At 32.4% G+C, this 24,132-nt stretch overlaps 1 protein-coding gene across 2 annotated transcripts in view; it reads right to left on the bottom strand.

Moving 5' to 3' along the window:
• The window catches only part of LOC118189166 (thyroid hormone receptor beta-like), a 492,136-nt gene that overhangs the window by 88,702 nt on the left and 379,302 nt on the right, over positions 1-24,132 (bottom strand). For both annotated transcript variants that reach the window (XM_085823171.1, XM_085823170.1), the window contains one exon: positions 9,041-9,254. In XM_085823171.1, the coding sequence (XP_085679297.1) occupies positions 9,041-9,110 (70 nt within the window). In that variant the 5' untranslated portion in view covers positions 9,111-9,254. The remainder of the gene's footprint in view (positions 1-9,040; positions 9,255-24,132) is intronic.

Raw genomic sequence — 24,132 nt, 5'->3', positions numbered from 1 at the left:
CGCACAAATAGAACTCGAAGGAAAGAATTTTGGAAAGGTGATTACCAAAGCAGTAGTAATTAGCGGAGACCTATAATAAAAAATACTCTTTGCTGCATAATCGAACAGCTCAGTTAACTGAGCGTGATAAATGCGCTTTAGTACAGATAATATAGTAATTTCCGCACAAGAGAAGTCGTCCCGCTGGAACGCAGCTTTTTAACCCGAGCAAAAGAAGAGACGCGAAACACCTCTATGGAGCAAAAGAAGAGAAGCGAAACACCTCTAAAAGTCAGGGAACCCACACAGATGATAAAGGGAAGTTTCACCATCGGGTTAGCTAACGCTCGAGGCAAAGAAAGAAATGAAGTGTCTGCACCATGGTGGTAACACCGTTCGGACCATGGAGGTAGGTTTGAAAAACTGGTCAAGCAGTGGACAAAACACGATGACAAAAGAGGTCATTAAGCTACGACGTGAATGTGCTCCATTAGACTTACGAAGAAAGCCGAACTTTGCTGAAAAAAGGACGCTGGTCGGTAAGAACGATTTTTTTTTTTTTTTTTTTCTGGAATCGAGAAAAAGAAAGTTTGGAAGATAAGGTGTGCTAGAAGACCGCCAGGGTTTTCGTTCAAACTGCATTCTCATGAAATTGAAAAACTAAACATCGAAACCGAACAGATAATAGGTAAAGCAATTTCCAGAATAGGAATAAAAGTTTAACCGTAGGTGACAAAACCACAGAAATAATGAAGGCTCGGAGGTGCGAAGAAGTATTTAGGAGATCGAGGTTACCTTTGAGTTAGGTCTCATTAAGAGCTGAGAACTTGTTTTCTGCAGCCTTTCGTATTTGCGTATTATGTGCTGGTCATATCAGAATTATGTAGTATATAATGTTTTCCTTAGTGTTATATGTGTTATAGTTGTAATGTTACAACCTTAAAACTAGGTCATATGCTCCCCAGGCAAGCTGAGTAAATGATGCCAATGGGGTTAATCGTCTCGAAACGAACGAAACGTGTAAGAGTGTGATAATTTTCATTCCTGTATTGAATATGCATTTTTATTATGTATAATTGTTACTTGAGAATAATTGTTACTTAAGGATATGAGTTATTGTGGTTCCTCCGTTTAGCATATATTGTGATGTATACTGCGCAAAAAATGAAAATGTGACTGTTCTATATCTCCCGTTCTACTAGGCTGATAGACGAAATTCAAATTGCACTTTTTCATGTCTCGAAAGCGCGAATTAGGATACATATTAAATTTATATATACCATTATTCTAATATAGGTATTTTGACACAAAATATTAAATTTTGTAAAATTTGGTTCGAAATTTATGGAGAAATTCAAAAATTTATCTTGGCGCATTTTTTGCAGCTTGCGCCAAGAAAAATTCACTTGGCAAACTTCTTAATATATATGTTAACCTAATTTCCTTTCCCTTTTTAGATTGTGCATCAGCGGCAAAAAAATCACATCGTTCCTACTTCCAAATAATTTTAGCAAAGTGCCTAAACCACATTTGATGTTTTTATCGCTTTCAACAAATATGCCAAATTTCAAAACACGCCAGTATATAAATTCACGTATATCTTCGGAAATTTTGAATAAAAACTCTAAATGTTTTGCAGGTATACGTCTACTTTAAAATGATGGTAAAAATTTTATAGGTTATAATTAATTTTTTTTTTCAAAAAATTTATAAAAATGATTTAAAAATACAAATTTTTAAAATAAATAAAAAAATGGGCGAATTGTATTTAGAATTAACCTAAATTTAGAAATGTGAAAGGAAGAATCGAATAACTTTAATTTAAAAAGAGAGATTAAGTAATATATACCAAATTCAAGTAACATTGAGGAGCTAAAATTTTGAGAGCCAATTTTTTAAAAACTACTCTTGCGATTTTTACAAAACATGGCAGTTTGGTGTAATTTGAGTCGTAGAATCGAAATATGGAAAAACATTGGCATGTTATTTTAGAAAAAGTCCGATCGTGTGTCCAAATGCCTATATTAAACAATGTTACATATAAATCTAATACATAGAACGGGAGATATAGAACTGTCGGAATTTTTTTACCCCCCGCAGTGTACGCATATATATATTTCAAACCTTGTTCTTAATATGTATAATATGTAAAATAATATTATAGATATAATATGTAAGTCTTTTTCTGGCCAAATCTACCCTTTTAATTAAATTTTATGAGCCCTTTTCCTTTCAAAGAAGCTTGGAAGCCCTCCAGTTTGAAGAATAACGACATTTACTAACAAATTACTGTATTTTTCCAATTTCAACTGCTGTCTGGCCAATCTTACCAGTTGTATGACTTAGCCATTTTGAATTCACTTTTTCCAGACCATTCTAGAATTGACATCGAAAAGGACAGACGTCATTTTGAAAAAAACTACCATCTAACCCCCCCCCCCAAATTTTTGGACTCAGGTCCCCCTCAGTTAATTACGTTTCATTGGACATTGCTTCCTGACATTTGTTTTTTCCTTTTGCGTCGTCTCACCTAATTGGTGAATTTAATTCTTATCTTTTTTCACTCTTTACTCTTGCTTCTTACAACGACCCCTTTCTGCCATTTTTTGCAAATAGCTTCTCGCAGAAAGAAGTCTTGAATTAAGGTATGTTTTTAAATTTCATCATTTCGTTGTTTTAAATTTTGGTCATAAATTGACCCAGTTTGAATCATTTATTATCTTTATTAAAAAATAATTTCTGTTACTTCCTTTTTAAAGTTATAACTCTTCAGACTAAGAAGGTTTGCCCATAACAAATTTTTGAATATGTTGAGTAATAGCATTTCGCTATTTATTTTAATTCTGTAATTTTGCCGCTTGCTTGTATAGTTTTCCTTACACAAGTTAAGTATTTCTCATGTACTTGTTAACAGAGGACACGTCGGGAAATGAAACAGAGAAATTGAGACTTGCTTTTACTTAATATTTGGATCTCTTTAATATTTAATTTTTTTTTTCAATCAATCCTGTTTCCTGTTTGACGAAACGCATTATGGAATTAGCAGAGCTCGAGGTTCACCATGCATTTCCCTTGAAAAGTCCATGGTGATATCCGAATTAGTTAATTTTCCATTTACCGCTGCTTTGTAATTGTTTTTTAACATCATGTTTTTGTAGTATTTTTTTTAATATGTTTTGTGATAGTCTAGAGTTTATTCTACATGCATATTAACTTTTAAGTTTGAATCAAGTTAAGCTTTCACCTTTTTTTCTAATTTTCTTTATTAGTATTTCATACATATTGTGTTTTTACTTTATGAATTACAATGGGATCTTTACTTATTTAAACTACTTTGCAAAGGAACCGCAGTATCACTTTAGCTCATAGACAATAGCTTGAAGAATTTACTTTTTAATATTATTTAAAATTTTGCAGATCTATGCGCAAAATTCTTGACCTCACAGGTCCTTTTAAGTTTAGTTAGTTTGCCTTTCTTCCATTATATATATATATTATTGAATTTGCTAATGTGTCATTTACTTATGCTGGTATTTGGTTATGCTATTTGGTAAAGTGTCATTTACTTATGTGTAAACTTTCTATTATTGACATTATTATGATTGAGTACAACTATAGCGCATAGCATATAAAAGTGGTTTTTTTTTTTTTTTTTTTTTTTTTTTTTTAAAAGGTCCAAAGGCAATTTGCCCAGAAGGACTATTAATTTCGTTTTGGCATTTTGCCTTGGTTCACTATAAATGTCGGTTCACTTTTCAATTTTTTGCCACCAAATATAACAGCCTTGTATTATATTTAAAGAAATTAAATAATGAACAATCTGCATAAAGAGATGAATGTTTCTCGAATTGTGATAAAACAACGGTAGCTACAGCCATCAAATTTTGAATAACATACATTTCCACCCGAATATGAGCATCTGGAAGCCCAAATTTCGAATTTGTTTTATTATCTATTTCATATTTTATAAAACTTTCAAGAAATTTTGGATTAACAGATTGAACGATTTCAAAGCAAGCAATGGCAACACTGTACTAAAAAAAATTATCTCCAGCGCGCAAGATTATGTATTGAAAATTCTAAAGATATGCTCATTTTAAAATCATTTTGCGATATCGCTGTTAAAATGAATTTTATGGCTTAAGTGCGAAGAGCATGATATTTAATAAATAAAGGTAACACCCAAAATATTAAAAAAACGCTCCTTTGGACGCAATTTAAAGTTTCATATGTATATATTTTTTTAATTTTTGAAACAGTGCTGTTGAACGTTTCCTTCGTTTAGTGAAAAGTTCTTCGAAGGGGTAGGGATATAGTTGTAACCTCTTCAGTTACTTCTACTTTCGCCCACCTCGAAATTCTTGGAAAAGTTACTTTCTAACGACCATTTAGCAATTCTCGGAAAAGCTGAAAGTACCCTGTAAACGCGTACCATTCTCATGTCTTTGTTTCCTTTCATGGTGTGCCGAAGGAGACATTGTTTCGTTCCTCAGAAAAACTGAAACGAGGGATTTCTTCGCTCAAAATCTTTACGCATCTGTTAATACACTGGTGTGCAAAAATTAAGGACGAGACGGTTTTTTCAATATAACTTTGTACAAAAGCTTTCCAAATCAACACATTTAATACCGTAAGATCCCCAATATGTAAGGACATGAGTAATGTAAGCAACACTTAATAAAAGAGAAATCAGAGGGATAAAAAGAAGTTTTATTGAAAAAGTAGCATGGAGCGCAATGCGACTGAAGGCAGAAACATCCCTGTGATGGCTGTCCAGCAAGAAACATCCGGTCTTTAATAGGGGATATGATCTTCCCTGACTGCTAGGCAGGTTTCACAGCGTCTGCCCATGCTGAGAATGAGGGTGTCAATGAGTTGTTGAGGCATTGCTTCCCATTCGTCTTGCAGCGCCAATCGAAGCTCCGGAATCGTTACTGGTGGTAAGGTACGAGCTGCCAAGCGTCTGCCTAGAAAATCCCATACATGCTCGATGGGATTGAGATCCGGAGATCATGCCGGCCAATCCATACGTTCAATATCCTCACTCTCTAAGAGCTGTTTGGCAGCTACTGAGCGATGACATGGTGCATTGTCGTCCATGAAAAGGAACTGCAGACCCATAGCGCCTCTAAAAAGACGCACATATGGATGAAGAATCTCGTTACAATAAAGGGTCCCGTTGACTGAACCTGCGTCGAAGATGTGAAGGTCTGTACGACTACCAAGCATGATGCTTCTCCAAACGAGAACACCGCCACCTCCATACCTGTCCCTTTCAATGATGTTCGAGGGATGATTGCGGCTTCCCCGCTCTCTCCAGATGAGTATGCGATGAGAATCGCTACTCAGACTGAATCTGCTCTCATCTGTAAAGAGTACTCGTCCCCATTCATTGTGTCTCCAATTCCGGTGTTCCCGGCACCACAGAGAACGCCTTCTCCGATGGGCAGGCGTTAGAGGTACACACCGTACAGGGCGTCATGCAAATAGACCACCACCGTGCAGTCTTCTGGCCACGGTAAAACGCGATATCGGTCGTCCAGTCTTGAAATTGTCTCCAAGTCGTGAAACGATGCTGTGAGCAATTCCGAACTCTGCAGCCACACTTGTCACACTGCGGCCTTCCTCCAACTTCCCAATGATTCGACCTCGGGTAAAAGCATCCAGATGTCGTCTAACAGATTGATTATTCGCCATTTCTCACTGAGGTAGCAACTCGGTGTGATTTTAACTGCTATACGGCGTGCAATCTCTTTGCCAGAAATACTGATCTTACACCGACAACATGCTTTATACTACTCAGACACTCCCCCATTACGTCTACCTGCATATCTGCGCATGTGCTACCGTACATCACCTTACTTAATCTCCTGATTGGTTTTTCTGTCCGCTCTGCCTCTTCGTTCAGCTGATATGCTAATTTTTCGACTTCGTCCTTAATTTTTGCACACCAGTGTAGATGTAGTGCCGACTGCCTGTCACCGATCACCAAGTATCACGTACCAAGTCGGAGCATGAGAATTCTGACGGAAATTTTTTCAGGAAATGAATGTCGGAGCATGAGAATTCTCATGGAAATTTTCTGTCAACATTATAGTACTCACAAACAATCAGGGTGCTCTCGCCATTCGATAAACGCTCTGAAAACTTCGGGCAAATGAGAATGCAGAAAGTCTTTCAGACATGCTCAGGAAATCTTGATAGTGAATGAAGCTCCGGAGAAAGAGTTAATTAGTTTTAGTGAAGAAGAGAAACAACTTTCTCTTTTGCGTTTACAGCTCTACCAAGAACATTTTTATACCTCTGCGGAGAGATCTAGGAACTGGTAGTTGGATTTTCGACTACCAAATTAGAGATCAACTTTTCTGAAACATCCTTCGGTGGCCATGAGAGATAACAAGGCAGCTTGTCTCACACAAGAACTTTACCCTGAAATCCAGCCAAAAACTCCCTCTGAGATCTTAACGTCCAACTAACGGACAGGAACTTTAGCAAACTTTGTTAATCATCAGTCCCCCCCCCCCGATGAGAACAAACGAACATTATCTCGCAAATTATTTTCATATTACTTAGAAATAAATTAAATAGGCTTCGTCCTTGCTTTGAGTCAGTTCGTTACAAGTGGTACTGTTAGCCATCAATAAGTTTATTTTTTATTTAAGGGTATATTGCTGACAATATTTATTAATATTGATTCATTTGCCAATAAATCAAAATATATTAAACTTATGACAATAGCAATCAAAAGATCCTTGCCATACATGCAGAATTATTGTCGGTATAATTATCTACAAATATATATTTTGCTAAGATTTGTCAGCCTTTAACCCGAATGAAAATTAACTTCAATACGTTAAATAGCTAATTGAGGGTTGTTTTGCAGATTTGTCCAATTCTGGCAAGCAAAATTTTCAAAAGTTCTGATAAAGAGTCGTTTGAAACAGGAATTTAAATTATTGAAGGCATTTTATCTCTATAAATGCTTTGAATTGAATTAACAGTTATTTAGAAGATATTTGAAATGTCTGAATTTCAGCTAAATTTCATTTTCCTTCGTCAGTCATTTTCACGAAGAGAAAAAGAAAAAAAATATGATGTGTACACCACATGACTTCCTTGTACGGAATATTAAATTATACGCATTTTTCTTTCATTTCATTTAAACTTATTAGATTGAATTAAACCTACTTCGTCGACAGCGCATAAACCACAATAGAATAAATGCAATCTTTAAATTTCACTCTATTTGTTTACCATAGCGACACTCTGGCGCTAGGTTTACTTAACAGTATTATATTTCGTTCATATTATAACTCAGAATGCACAAAATGTATATCATTTAAAGAATTATTTAATCGTTGCCACATGTTCTATTCAAATACTATAACAAAGCTAGAACGATGTATAAAAGAAATTAAGCTAACAAAACAAAAAAGAAACAGTTTTTCACAGACGATTGAGTATTTCTCATTCAATTAATTCAGTTTTCACTTCGCGACAAGGCAAAAATACATAAAAACTCAAAATATCTGTATTAAAAATTACGAAGTAAATCTTAAACGCTTATTTCTTCGAAAAAATTTCAGAAAGGGTTAAGCATGATTTAAATAATAAATGAAGGCGTTATCTTTGTTGTTGCGAAGCTAAGTTTCTCTAGATTGGCAACAAATCCGCTATCCTGCTGTTTCAAATGTAAACAAGAGCAATAGCCGCCATCAAAAACATTATTAGGCCTAGTGGCACTTAAACAATTTTAAAATTGTTGATAATTCTAAAAATATTGCATACAGATTTACTAAAGGCATAAAAACCTTAACTGGAAGATAAAAACAACATTATTCAATCATTTTTAAAGCAAAAAAATTTACAATTTACAAACACATAAGAGTAAAGAAACTGAGATCACTGAGCCGGGTAACAGAGTGGATATATATATAAATATATTTATATACGTTTGGTGCGGCCGATTGCAACCAAAATACGAGGTGCACATCTACATGTTATAGCAGTCCTATATACAAAATTTCAACGTTCTGAGGCTACTCGTTTTTGAGTTATGCGAGATACGTACGTACATACGTTCGTACAGACGCCACGAAAAATTCTCTTCAGAATTCATTTTAAAGCAGTTTTATAATTTTTTTTTGGAGGAAAAGAGTGTTTTGTTCTGTCCTTACATACAGATATCACGGAAATACATCGTTAAATTGCATTTGAAAGGAGTCAAAATGTGATATTTTAGTTGAAATATGCTGCCTGAAACTTTTCGCGATTACAATACTTCCTTTTTACTTCGTACAAGGAAGTAAAAAAATAACCTCTGTCATGTGCAGCATTAGTTCAGAATATTTGATTTAGAAAAAGAAAAGAAAAAGTATGGAAATGTTAGGAAAATGAAAAAACGCGGAGAATATATTTAGAATTCGGAAAATACAAATTAACAGTAGAATATGAATGTTCTTAAGAGCTAAATATTACACTCTCACTAGACCACAGTAGTTCTAACTACCCTGCAAATGCATCACAATTCTATATTGACGAAATAAAATTTTCGCTAACTATACCATTCAGTTTCGACTAAAATAAAAAGAGGCAGATAAAAGGGTATTCAAGACCATAAAATGCTAAATCCCCGAAATGGCATTGCGTTATATAGGGTTTGCGCTTGGAGAGATTTTGGCTTAATTCTGATCGCATCTTCTTCTTCTACTTTTCATTGAAGCTGCGATTACTTACCCACATATGTGCTAAATTACAATCATTATTAATTAATAAATTCTACTGCTTCGGGGGGGGGGGAAGAAATCCCTCTTACATGCAATTTTATATGCATTCTTACTTCTCGCTCTCGGTTTCAAACAAATTCAACTCCACACAACGGATATATTTTCAAAATATCAATAAATTACAGGACTTTTTAAAAATTCGAAAATTTCTATGGTTTTGGCATTTGTTTCGATGACACACATAGAAAATGATAAATAGTACATTCTTCGTTTTGTTTTTACAAGTGTAGAAAGCATAGCAAAGAGTCAGTAACACGACTGGAGTTGTTACTCACCTGGTAAGGCGTGGCCAGTATAGTGCCACGAATTTCCAACCACAAACCCAAAACACAGCAGGTTCAACATTCACGACGGAATAATTCCCTCTTCTGTCAGTCTTCAAACTCCCGACCTCTGTGGCTGGATATGCCCGAAGCGATTGGTGGGCTTCTGAGACACCCTCTTCCTTTGCCGTCCCACCTCATGCGCTGGTGAGGTTAAAAATGTCACCTGAAAGAGACAACTGTTTATAAATACTAATACATCTGATACAGTTTACGAAAAATAATAATTTGCAAGCTGATGATTTGCTGCTTTTATATATATATTTACAAACAAAATGACTGTGTTAAATAGTTCTTAGTCCTAAACTCGAATGTCAATTTCATTTACTAATAAATTAACACATAAAAGGGGCATGGACGAGGCTAATGAGGCACTTGCATGGGGTTAATAACTAAAAGGGGTATGACAGATACAACTTAGATATGAAAAGCTAGAAATGCATGACTGTGATTGTCAACATTCAACGTTGGAACGGATCAATAGGCATCGTTTTCAAACACCATACCTAAAGTAGCAATATTTTCTTAACACTAGACACGATAATTAAAAAGAATTGACTTCTTGACACTTTTGTCATTTTCTGTCTAAATTATTTTGTCCTACTTCCACTAATCATGTTTTCATAGCCATCTTCTTGGTCAGAATGGCACCTCTTAGTTTACCCTTTGATGCAGCCTGATTTCAGCATAATAGCAGCAAAAATAGTTGAATATGAATCAATTGATTTATTTTTAACTTACCGCAATTAGGTTTCTTTAATACATATTTTATCGCATGGTTTCGTTTAATTTCCAGAAAGAACTGTGCATTATATAACAATTCAACTGAATTCAGAAAAGTATAACCGATGTTAATTTGTTTGCAAAAGTGGCTGTAGCTTCACACAACTGTACATTTTGTTTCTAACATTAAAATTTATTGCTGGAACAAACGCAATAAAGTTCACTGAAGTTGATAATGTACTATATAGAGTAAACATTCTTAGGAAGACTATGCTGATGACATCACTAATTTATTTCTGTATACCTTTAATCTGAATTGCAGCTCTTACCCCACCCACTTAGCTATAGCAACAATTTCCAGAGTCCTTCAACTGAATGTGTATAAAGCGGCAGGTATTTAAAGTTTGTTTCCGGCGGTCTAATACACAGAAGTCGAACAGCAAAAGACATCACGAGGTTGATCAAGGATGTCCTAAAGGAAATATACCATATTATATATTTCTTTCTCCAGTTTTTGTATAAAGTTTGCCGTGTTCCATTTTTTTCTGTTTGCGTATATTTTGAACGTTGACCCGTTCATTGAAGAATATTGCGGGGAAAAGTTTTTGCTATCAATTTCATTACTGCCCGCAGAATTTTGCTTCAGCTTTTGCCCACTTATATCCACATTTAATTTCCCTGGTTAACTATAAATGCAGTTAGTTTCATTTACTGTTATTCTTGGAATGTCCGAACTTATTGCGTCATAGAATGAACAAATCAACATCCTAATTTCATTTTCTGTTGTTCTTAGAATGTAAAGAGATAAGTCAAGACAAAAAAATTGCTTATTATAAAAAAAAAAAAAAAAAAAAGGCTTAAAATTTTAAATTTTGCTGTGGAATGAAGACTAACCATTCTGGATAATTCTAAGGTAACTGATAATCAGAGTTTAAAAAAATAAAATAAAAGACATTCGTTAATACAAGTAACAGAGAAAAAAGTATTTTTGACAGAGAAAATAGTGATGATAAATAAAAATTGTTTTATTTAAGTAATACAATAAATATTTAATTACATTTTTTTCTGCGTTAAAAGTTTTATTAAAATAGAAATTATATTGTAAAAATAATCGGTAATAAAGTTCTTCAGAAAAATTGAAGACTTATTTGCCAACCAGTGGCGGAATGGGTAAGCAGACTAAGCAGTGGTAATTCAATCCAAATCGAAATCTCGGGAAAGGAGCGTATTATATGGGTGCTTTCCTGTTTTACCCCGGCCAGTTTTTCTTACAAAATATGCTACGTAAACATTCTCATGACCATCCTTGCCTGCTTTTCCCTAACCAATTAAACAAAATCGAATTATCATATTTGATCGATAAATATAAGGTCTGAATAAAATTAAAGTATAAAATACAAGTATTAATTAGTGTGATATAAAATTAAATTTGTTCTGTATAAAACTAAAGTAATTAAAGTAAATTTTTTATGAAGTAAAAACAATTTTTGCTTTATTTTACATTTATGCTACAGAAGTTACGAAATAAATGAACTCATTCCAACTGTATCAATGGCGATTTGAAAAAGATGAACTGAAATCCCCAAAAAATTATATTAATTGTGCTAATTTTTACGTTGTATACCTTTATGGAGAATAATTTTCTTTTTTCTATGAAGCGATGTGGATAATATACATAGCAAAAGACGATATTCCGGCCAACTAGAAGTTACATAGCAGAAGAATAAATAACAATAGGTAAGATAGTATTAAAAACTCTTCTAATGAAAGGATCTGAGCATACCATATTTACACTCTACAATTTGTTAATAGTAAAGGAGTTTATGCTTGTAAATGTGTAAGCATAACTAAAGAAATAAAACAGTTTAACGAAAAATTATATATAATATAAATAAAACAGCTTAATTGTGAAAGAAGAAAAAAATCCCTCTTCTGCAATCTTTTCAAATTAATTTCAGCTCTATCATTGTTAAGCAGCATTATGAAATCCCATGCATAAAATGGCTTCTGAAACAACATCTATGAATAATACGTAAATCGAATTAAAATATGTTAATTCTTTATGCAAATATTGTATGTTTAACTAGTATTAAACTAATATAAGTAAAAATTTAAATAACATTTAAAGGCATTTGAAAATTTTACAATCGAAAATAAAAATATATAAAACTTGCATAAAATAAACATGCATGATAATTACATATAAAATAAACAGCTTAAAATTGTAAAAAATACTTTGGAATTAAAAATCAACGTGCACTTCTACGTGCAGAATTTTTAATTTTTACTGGAGTATAGCTTGCTCTAAGCAAAACCAGCAATAATAAAACTCAAATAATGATCAAAATAATCCCTTATTCGGAATTATAAAATTAAAAAAAAATAAATATTAACTGGCGTGATTTAGATGCAAAATAAACTAGCTTCATGAAATGCCATACGATTTATCTTCATCAATAAAATATCGTGAAATTGAAAGGTGATGTATTTTGTTAAGTTACGCGTAGATGTTCTGTAATAGGAAACTAGTTTTAAGAATATTATTTTAAGCATTGCTGTGCATTCTGCAATTATTCAATCGTCCTACTTAATGTCTTTATTTAAAGTAAAATTTATGCTTAAATCCATTTATCAACAAAACTGACATATGGAAGTTTCATAGTGATTAATCTTAACTATCAAGTGCATTTGTATGCTTATGTTTTAAAAGAAGCATTTTTTCTCATAACTCAAATCATAGACACTAAAGAAAATTAAAGGGAGTTCCTTCGTTTTATTCAAATTACAGCAGCAATTACATATAGCACAAATTAAAAAAGAAAAGTTATTATGAAAATTGGCAGCCATTTAACCCGAACTCATGTACAAAATACATGTAGGAAATCGCCATGCAACTGTAACTAATTGAATAATGTAACTAAAAAGAGCCATCTAATGAGGGTAAGAGCGACGATGATAAATGCAGAAGTGTAATGTTGTGACGATTATCTTTTCTCAGCCAATTTCAGTTCATGTAAATAAATCGCAGTTAAGTAATAAATCGATTAGTGATGTTTTTCTTATGCATTTCTGGAGTCAGAAGTGGGATAACTTCCTATCCCTTATGTCCATGTTTCTGTCTCTACGGGCTGTGAGTAGAGTAGCGCTCCTACGATGCTGACTGATAATTAAAGATGATCAGTTTTCAAGAGGACACAGGTAAGCATTTTATAATTTTCGCTTTCAATATATAATTCTTTAAAGTATGGAAAAAACTTGGTGTCCAAAGATAAAATTTAAAAATAAACCCCCCCCCCCCAAAAAAAAAAAAAAAAACTAAACAACTAATTTCAAGAATTGCTTTAACAGATGAATGTCTTAACAGAACTGCAGTGTTGCCTTAACAGATTAAAATGCTACATGTGAAATATTTAAGAGTTTTAGTTGAAAAAAATGAATGCATTAAAATCTTCAAACTAAACATTTAATCACAGAAATCTTGATTGAGCGGGAAGGAAGCACTAGTGAGATTACCAAGAAAAATAGAACAGCTATAGTAACAAACTTAAACGTTTATTGAAACGGAAAGAAAATTTCGCTAAATTCATGACACCTGAAAAAAAGTTAAGCACTTCGAATGACAGCTTAAATTTAGCCTTTTTAATTAAATTTCCTAAATTAATTATTAAACCTTATTCAGAAGACCCGAAAATTTGAAATTATTCAGATAGAAATACGAATCATATAAATAGCGAATCCTAATAAGATTCATGCAGAAGTTTATTTGAAATTATTACATATAGAAATAATTCACTTTCGAAAATTGAAAATTTTTCCTATTTAAAAACACACTTAACTGGAGGAACTTTAAATGTAGTATCTGATTTTCAGTTAATTGACAGAAATTATGACAACTGTGTAAAGCTGTTTAAATATGCTTTTGGTCATAAAGCTATCGTAATTGATTCTAATATGAATAATAATTTAAACCTGCAAAGCGTAAAAAATTCTTTAAATGGTCTAGCTTTGAGAAAGTCATATGATGAGTTTGATATCACTATACGAAATTTAGATTCAATGCAAGAGGATTTAAAATCCCACGGTTCAATTTTGATTTCGATCGTCCTAAATTTATTTCCAGAAAATCTTGTTTTAGAATTTTAGCGAAACACAAATTCAAAATGTCTATAAGGTATTTCTCCCATTTTTCTAGCGTGTCTTCGTGGTGTAGTGGTTCTGAACGCTCGGCCGGTATTCCAGAAGTCCGTGGTTCGATTCTCGGCGAAGGCGGTTGGTAATTTTTCAACATGCCTGCTTCCAAAAAATACCTAATGTCTCTACATGTCATGTTAAAGTTTTTGATCTTCTGTGTTTTTGCAAAATATAAGTTTGAATGTCGTGAATCAACATTTTTTAGCTTCACATGACAGAAATTTTCTCAACAAATTCAAATAAGTTTTAGACATCTAAATGTTAAAATTGTAATGATTTAATCATTTATCCAAATTTTACCCCAAGAAACATCGAAGAATCAAATGTTTTCTGAGGAAATTTCGATCATAAATCCCTCACAGGTGTTGAAAAACTCAGAAATAAATGCTTAAAAAAACAACACTGCAACATCTGAAAAAAATATTGTCACATTAATCGAATTTAAAGCGCTAAACATAGGAACCGTATTCTTCCGAATATTCTAGTCAAGTTAAGAAAAATGAAGATGATAGCCCTAGAGTATGTATAAGACTACCGCAAATTAAACACGAAGATAGTTAAAGATCGGTATCATTTACTATTGTTAGAAGATTTAGTTTTACAATCTCTGCGTTCCTTGAAGTGCCCTTAGAAGTTGCTCTTAAGTATTCAAGAAATAGAAAAGTATGAGTCTTTACAACTACACTGAAATTGTGCGTAATCAATGCAGAGAATGTCTCCAAGGCTCTTACATGTGCAAATCTCTGGAACAACGTCATTGCCTATCCATGGTTACGCCAATCGAAAACGGTCGCTTTTGCAGACGATATAGCTTTTATTACAAACGGTCGTACCAGAGACATTTTACAGGATAATTATATTGAAACACTTCAGATATTTAACCACTTTTGCAAAATTAAGAAACTGTAAATCTCACATACAGTCTCAAATCTTAGTGATCCGTAAACCAGGGCAAAACATAATCAGAGCCTTACCTCGAATAGTTGTTTTTCAAAAACTCAGTTCTATGAATACAGTTAAGTACCTTGTGTCAAAAACTGACAAGAAATTTCCTGGATATCTCATCTACGAAATATTAAACTTCGTACAGCATCAACAGGTAACTGCCTACCACGGATGCATTGGCATAACTGGGACTTAAATCCGCAAATGACACAGATTCTTCTAAAAACAATTATCTCAAAATTGGTAAATTACAGAACTGTAAGTTGGGCGCAACCAATGACGATGAGAAATATTAGATGCTTATACTCAATTCAAAGGCATTTTGCTCTTGCATTATTCGAGCGTATCTTAAAACTTCATATACTTTAGCTAGTACTCTTTCACTATTAATTAGTGCAGAAATGAAAACCACCTACAAGAAAACCCTTCAGCTTAACCAAGTTGCAACTTAACCAACCAAAACTTTCTGCCATCCAGCTATGAAAAGAGAATACCAATCTTATTCATCCAGGGCTTCGTTTCAGCAAAATACAATTCTGACAAAAATTCAATCAGTTCATTTCCAATTGTATATACTGATGAATCAAAAATTGAAAGAAAAGCTGGTTCAGCAGTCTATTTTCAAATTGATCCTTCAAATATTATGAAATAGAAAGGTCGTCTTTATAATAATAATAGAGTTTTCCAGGCTGAATTGTTAGCTATGAAAGCAGCGATTGAAATACCCATTCTCAAAAATCTCAACGAATTTGCCATAAAATCTGACTCCCAAGCAGCTATTTTAACGATTAAGAATCCTTACCATTCTCTCCATTAGTTCCCTACATAATCTCTTCTTGCTTTAAATTCAGACTACAAAATTCGAATGTCATCCACGGCCTTGTTTAGATTTCAAATACCAACTAAAACTACTAGCTGAAAAATATTGGCACGATTTGTAGAATAATGCTCCGCAGGGAAGACGCAATACAATTAGATCCCCGGTGTAAGCTTCTCATCTGTGTACTAGAATCCTTCATTAAATTACTAAATAACAGTACATGGACCTTTCCTCATATATTTATACTCAAGAAATATGGCGAACTCCGACATCTGCATATGTAGGGGAACAGGTAACTCCTGATCGTTACACTTTCTCATGCCCCTTAACTGTGAGGATAATCGCATAAAATCCTCCCGAAGTGATCTATTGGCATTCCAACGGTTTCTAAATAAAGAAAAAAATAATAAGTATCCTAAGTTTCATTTACATCCTGTGAATTCGAATGTCATCCATGGCCTTGTTTGTGAATATGTTCGAAAGGATTCTACTTGTGAACTTTATAAACTATAATAACCTGGTCCAGCATACCATTTTAAGTTTCCTTTGTAAACTTGTGCTAGTTTTTTTTTTTTTTTTTTTTTTTTTTTTTGTCAAATTATTTTCTGTATTTCCAGTTTTTCTTTTTCTTTTCGTTCTCAATTCCTGAGCTCACAGATTCTAGTCACTGTGCTTTTGATTTTATTCTCAAATGATTTGACCTTATCTTCAGTATTATTATTAGTATAGTCATCAGTGTAAGGCAGCTGTTGCAGGACCCGTTACTTGCCAACGCAATGGATGATAAATATTCATACCGTAATGCTCCAAAAATTTTGAAAAGACTCTATTTAAGATGTTCCTAACGTCAAAATAGTTGTCACAAGGTAAATGAGAGCAATAATATTTACATAAAATGTAGATAAAGTGTAACGCTAAGGGTAATGTTATTTATTACGTTACTTTAGAAGTCTAACGATTTGTGTACTATAATTTAATAATCATATTTACGTATTCTTTCTTTCCATTTAATTTAAAATTTGCTGTTTCTATTTTTCAGGTTGTAAATCATACAATATATATGTAAAACCACATATAAAATTATTAACACATAATAACTTTATTACACACCTTGATTTCACCTACGTTTAGTTATTTCATTGATTTTCGATTATTAAGTTGTGTGAAAGAGAATAGGACGTAACATTTTTTTCTATTTGTATGCCGAATTATTCATTCATTAATAACTTAAATTGCTTTCTTAATATAAAGCTGTCATTTTGTAATCTCTAACTGCTCATTCTATAGCAAATGATATAAATATCAGTTTTGAACTATTCTAGTGGATTCAATAAATGGCTATTTTAAGTTATGCTTCTGAAATTTTAACTTTACAAAACAATGCTTAGCAATAATTTAGTACATAATGTACTTGCACTATGTTCACTTGGAGATGCATAAAAAAGGAAACGAAAAATTCAATGAAAAATCTATTCTCCACAGACAATGTACTATATTCAACAGATGTGTTACCTTGATTCTGCTTCCATAAAAGTGCGAACTGAGGTAAGTGCTATTAGACAAGCTAGAAGGATGAAGACATACTTAACGCAGAAGTAGTTCTTCGTTCTTAATTGGAAAATCAAACATTCTGTCGACAGATAACAATAAAAATAAATTTTAGATAATTTATGTCAAATACGACAATTGCCGCACTATTATTGCTTTGGCGGTAGCTATAAGTTTTCTTGATAGAACCTTTAGACGGAAATATAATAGACGTCTACAATCTTGACAAGTTTTATTATATTGTGTCTCAGCATATCTAGAACTTTCTATGCTAAGCTTACAAACATACTGGAAACACAAGCAAGAAAAAGTTGTAAATTACTATTAAAATGCCACTATCGAAATCAATTTCAGCTCTAAGTAGGTACTCTAAATAAGGTTTCTCTAGAACGAAGAGTTTTCCATCCTCAGGGCTTATTAGATAGCAAAAGATGTCAATCATTTCTGAAGATATGATTTTAAAGTGGTTTAACTTTCAAAATTCAAAGTTAAAAATACAGGAAACTTATTTTAAGATGGGTATACTTTCGGCTACATTGCTGTTTTCTTTGCTAATACCATGTGTTTCAATACTTTATGTCCCTTCATTATTTTATAAAAACAGATAGTGCTAAAATAGATACATTTATGACCTACAAATTACAGCAGATAAATAAATTAAATATATATGCTAAAAATGAAAATTTTGGATTTTCTGTAGTTTTTCTGCCCCATTATGGTGAGTCATGCGACCAAAATGCAAAAGCTTCATAAGTGGGTTTTCATACTGCTTAAAATTTTTAGATAAAAGAACATATTGAGATATCATTCCATTGAATTAGCCAGTAAACACTGTATAAGAATCCGTTTCAAACATCAAAAATGTCCTAGGAAGCTTGTAGAAAAGGATATAATGCACTATTTAATTAATACCATGGATGGAATTTTATATCTGCATGTCAGTTGTGGTCATAACATACTATTTCTATTTTGAATAATAAACACATCAAGCTTTCTTTATTTTTTTCTGGAATTTAATACCTAATATTATAGCATATAAATGGTGCATTATGTACCTACCAAAATTTTGTTTTAAAATTGAACAGTATTTTTTAGAAACCTATTAAAAAACAGCGAATGCAAAACAAAATATTACATTATGATTTCTCAATAAGAAAAGCATTATTTTGATTTTCGAGGTTTTTAAATTCGAAAATAATTTTCTTCCTTTTTGCCGCAGTAAAATAAAATAGCTCAAGCTGCCGTAAAGCAAATGCTCAAGAAAAACAGCAGGCAAGCTAAGATTCAACTAAAATATTCTGATCCTTTATCACAGCCGTTATCCATTGAGCCAGTGTTCGTGTTAAAAATGCTTTTCTTTTGTATAAATGAAACAGATTTCCTTTTATCAGTTTAAAAAATTTCTACAGCTAAGCTACACGATACATATAGAGTTATAAAAGCTTTCAATTCATACCTAAAACGAAGTGTAGAATGAGCAGTGAGATTAATAGTTAAATTTAGCCATTAACGCAATTTCTTTAATTTTATTTAAATGTTGAAATTAAAATCACGTACATCTATTATTTGTCTATGATGAATGATGAATTCATTTCGAACTCTTTAGTTAGTCCATTAAAGTTCCCATTATTGGTTGCCGTCAGTTTTCAAGCTTCGAATGATTGCTGTTACTAGGAGCAATAATAAATAACTATTTACAGTATTAACAGGCAGTACTTCACGACTCCCTGTTTGTAAATAATAACAGTATTACGGCGGCGAGATAGGTATAATACTATTGGGTGATACCTATATTATGGTTCCCAGAAGCTGTAAGATCGCTTAGGCAAAAATAAATAAGCAGAATAATTTTTAACATGCGCTATGAGCTTTCATTATTCTCATTAGAGATGTGCTATACGTTTATGAACTGCATCAAAGATCTGATCCACTTTACTGAGCAAACGAACACTGATTCGCACAAAGCTCTTGTTGGAAGCGTGCCAGTATAGTTCGATTCCCATTTTCTGGGGAAAAAATGTTTATGCCCCCATTTTAAAAATTAGTTTAATTTTTAGCATTTTTAATTTTTTTTATATCCTAGAATTTCATCGTAAGTTCTATGTAGATAGAGGTTAATGGAATTCAAAACTACAGCTGAAAGAAATCAGTTATGTTTTGAAGTTAATTGAGTGACTGATTCGATACTTCCGATCCTACTGCTCGTTCGATTCTTTTTGCTCTTCGCGCCATCCTCGCTAGCCTTTGTCGATCACAACTCTCGTTTGATTCTCTACGCTGTTCGCTACCCCACATCAACCGTTCTCGATTCCCTCCTCTTTCCCTATCTTTTCCACAAAAGTTATTTATTGTTAGAGAGCGGGATCTATAAAAAAGAACCTATTCATTTCAGTAAACGAACTGTTCTGATCTGATACGATAAAAGAGCAGTGTTTACCATCTCTAATTCTCACTGGTAGAAATATTTTTTTTTGCCTTTAGAGTTTGGGGACAAATTTGTGTCAAAATATACGTAGATATATACAGCAAATGATGAATTTATTTATGGTATGTGATCCGAACATTTTGCAAATGCTTAAAAACGTAATGTGATTTTTCCTTTTATTCATGAAGATTGTACCAGAGAGAAAGCTTAACATGAGCATGTTTCCTTAAAGTCATGTTTCCTTGGGAGAACGAAAAATGCGATGAGCGTTTAAAAATTAAGGAAGCAGAAATTTACAGCGAAGATAATTTGCACATAGAAGCTTCATGATTTAAATTGCTACAGTTTTATTTCTTTTCCTCGAAAAGAATTAACAGGATTATTTTTAAAATGATATTGCTCGAAACTTTACTTAATTGTTAAATGCATTCTATAAAAGCCCTGAAGTTCTTGACAATACAATTTTGTCAGTGTCCTCCCAAAATCACCACATACCTCATTGCGTTATATATATATATAATGTCTGAGAAAAGTTTCAGTACTTTAAGCTTGTACTGATACGACAGTCATATTTAGGAATGGTACTAAGAATACTATCGTACGCATGGGAATGGTAGTAAGAATTAAACGACTTAAAGCTTAAGAAATAGAAACTGGGCCTGAATTTATGGAGATGTCAGACTGCTATTGTGTATCGCAAATTATGCTCTGTGGTAAAGCCGAGCTTTTTTCTAAAATCTCGAAATGGGAATTTGATAGCTCCGACACGCCACAACATCTGCGACAAATTTCGTTTTTATAATTAATGCACAGCAAGAGCAGCACATATGTGGCTCATTACGTCACGTACATTTCCGCAGAAACTTGATGCTTATGAAAGGAGTTTCGAAAATAAGAAAAGCATCTTTCTCTACATTTTTCGCTAATGACAAAATCCGGTTACTGATGAAACAGACACTAACTTGAAATATTTCTCCACTTTCGCTTTCAAATGAAATAAACTCTCATAGTTCCTTTTTTTATTTGAAACTTTTTATTCATACACTAAAATTTCAATTCTTCGTAAAACCTATTTTAATTAAATCTGTTTTCACTGCTGTGTAGTATTCCATTCAAACACATAATACCATTCTATAATATTATTTTTGTGTTTGAGATAAATTTTAAATACCCATTAAAATTATCATCTATTAAAAATTTATAAAATATATTATTACGAAAAGTTACATTTATATTTTTAAACTTCATATTATTTACGTGTACTCTTTATATCAAGTAAACAAGCCATAATTTAGAAGTGATGGAAAAAATATGAAGAAAATATCAAAATTTCTGTAAATTAGGCGTAGGCTTTTGTTTGTCTATATAGTGATCAACAGATTATTCCAAAATGTTTTAACCCTCTTGAGTGGTTCGGCGTTTTGTATCTGCCTATGAAGAATTGCATTTAAAGAGTGTTTATTCGCTAAATTTGTATAATCAATTATTTTATTCTCTGTTTGTGTAAACGTTTATCCATCAAGAGTATATTTAGGTCATTAAAGAAAGTTAACAAAATGAAATAATAGGTCGTAATACATACCCAATTAGAAAGAAATCTCATTACCGGATAAAAGCGGTCATACTACTCAGGGGTAAAAACTCTTTAATGCAATTTGAGATGTTTAAGAACAATTTAATGTTATCTATTAGGAGCAGTATGAATACGTTGAATTGTTCTCTTAAATGTATTCAAATTCTTACACTTTCTATCCAAAATTTCAAGTCAAACTTAGTTATCTATACACATTGTACATTTATGTATTCTCTTTTTCTGATTCTGTGCGATTTCTTTCTTAGATATTAAGGAAATATTATATACATTCTTACACACACGTGTAAAGACAAGTTAGATACGGCAGTAAATCGCTAAGATAATTCAGCAGGTTTCTGAGATGAACGTAGGACTCACTGTATCGCAAGAGGAAAACACGTTTCGTTGCAGTTTCATAATAAATTATGAGCAATCTTTAAATGAAGTTTTTTTCTTTCTTGTTATTTATGATAAAATGTTCCCTCTCTTTTGTGAAGAATATAAATGTTTTTTAAATTTCGACTGATGCTTTCTTTCATGCTGATGCTAAAAAAATATTGTTTTTACTAGACTTATTTTAGAGATAGTAAATACTCATTTCACAGTATTAGAACAAAATTCATCTCTAGAGATAGCTTTAAATTTTTTTTTCCTTTTTAAAGTATACCTTTTTCATCATTACTTAACAATATAATATCAATAATTACTCACTGAACCACTTGAGAAAAGAATAAAAAAGCAATTGAGCATAGCTTATGATACCATTGCACGCCGAACAAGTACTAATTTAGAAGTCAAACAACAAAAAACAAAAGCAGGTTCGGTTAAACCATCGAAACTAGTCCTGTGAAAATTTGAAAATATAACGCTGATTTTTGTTGTTTGGCTTCTAAATAAACATAGCTTTATTTACCATGATTGTTTTCTTCGCGTGTAAACTAATCGTTACTAAGTCTACAGTTTGTTAATGTAAAAATAATAAGTTTAAATAAAAAAAAACAATTAAATACTGTATTAACATCAAGTGTCATCCACTATCTTTAGAATTTCCGATACACAGTTCCGCACTCCCGCTGGAGATAAAAAGATTCCCCCCCCCCCCCGCCGTAGAGTGTTGCCATTGCTCGCTTTTAAATTTTTGAGTTTGTTACTCAAAAATTCGTTAAAGTTTTACAAAATATGCAATCGATAATAAAACAAATTCCAAATTTCAAATTTGGTCTTCCACATGCCCGTATTCGTAGGAGGATTACGTAATTCAAAATTCGATGGCTCTATGTACCGTTGTTTTATCACCATGCGAGAAATAGACATACGTTTAAGCAGATTTTTCCTTATTTAATTTCTTCAAATATAATGCAAGACTCTAACATTTAGTGGCAACAGTTTGAAAAGTGAAACGGACATTTATAGTGATTCAACGCAAAATCGCAAAACGGAAACAATAGTCCTTCAGGGACAAAGCTCCTTTGGACTAAAAAAAAAATCTAATCATGGGTTACATAATACTGTGATAAAAAAAAAAAAGGTCTGTTTTTCCTTCAGTATGCAAAAGACCTGGCCTCACAAACTAAAAATAAGATAGGAATTGGTAGTAAAAATTAAACATCTTTTTTTTATCACATTATCTTGTTATGTAATAATTTAATAGTATAATAGCAGGTTATTTAATAGGTATCAAAGAATATGGGTATTTATTTGTTTATTAACGGTAATGTATATTATTCCTATTTTACTCAGGCAACTTTACCTGTACTAATTAAATGCACTTAATTAGATAATTTATTATCTACTGATTTTGTCATTATTATTAAAATATTTATCATTTTCTTAAATTAAAAAAAGATAATTATAAATCAAATTTAAAATTAGACAAAATTCAAGCTTAGTGTAATACTGGTTTTATCCAATATATCTTTGCAATTTTTAAGAAAAGAGGAACGCAGTTTCTTCAAGGAGCAAATTTATTTTAAACTGAAGGTAAGAAGCGCATAATTTAAAGCGAAAAAGAAAAATAAATGATAATGATCAAAGAGCCATTTGTCGAGTAAAACAGAATCAGAGGCAAAGACATTTATACGAATAATTAAGGACGGAATCTGGATTTCAATTAATACCAATAATTAAGTGAGTGAATGAGTGAGATTTTTGGCGCAAAACCAAAGATGACTTCAATGCGCCAAACATGAGGCAGGATGATATAATTTGATGAAATAAAAACAATTTCTTAGTAAATAAAAAAAAAGGTGGACAAATGTACCAAATCCAGAGGATGAGTCATAAAAGCGCACATTAAAATACAATACAAAATCTTTCAAAACAGGTTAGATTAAGTAATAAAAGCCAGTCTCTTTTAAATAATAAAATAAATTACAATTGACCTCTCTTCCGATTAAACGCTCGAGATGTAAGTCACAGCTATTAAAATATTTCTGAGGAAGACTAAAAGAACTTCCTCCTTACGATTTCTTGTAAAATCCCAATGCTCAATTCTAGGCTTTGCATTTCGCTACTTGTTATGAAGCTGAACGTCACGAAGTTGCTGTCATTTTTTTTTTCGGATCTTCTCTTTGACAACAAAACAGATATCCCTAAAAAGGATGAGGCGACTAGGCAGTTCAACAGCACATTTCGCTGTGATATCTGCCACATCATTCCCGTTTATTCTCGCATGCCCGGGAACCCAGCAGTACAGGATTTCATATCAACGACTCGTTAAGTTTATATGAATCTTGAGAACATCCACTATTACTGGATGTTGGGAAAAGCTTTTAATGATTTAAGCGCACTATAGGAGTCTGTATAAACTATAAAATTTT

This window comes from Stegodyphus dumicola, chromosome 9 (assembly GCF_044657685.1).
Source record: "Stegodyphus dumicola isolate Sdum_Otavi_A_Nest chromosome 9, ASM4465768v1".
NCBI lineage: Eukaryota > Metazoa > Arthropoda > Arachnida > Araneae > Eresidae > Stegodyphus > Stegodyphus dumicola.
This window is presented reverse-complemented; position numbering and strand designations above follow the sequence as displayed.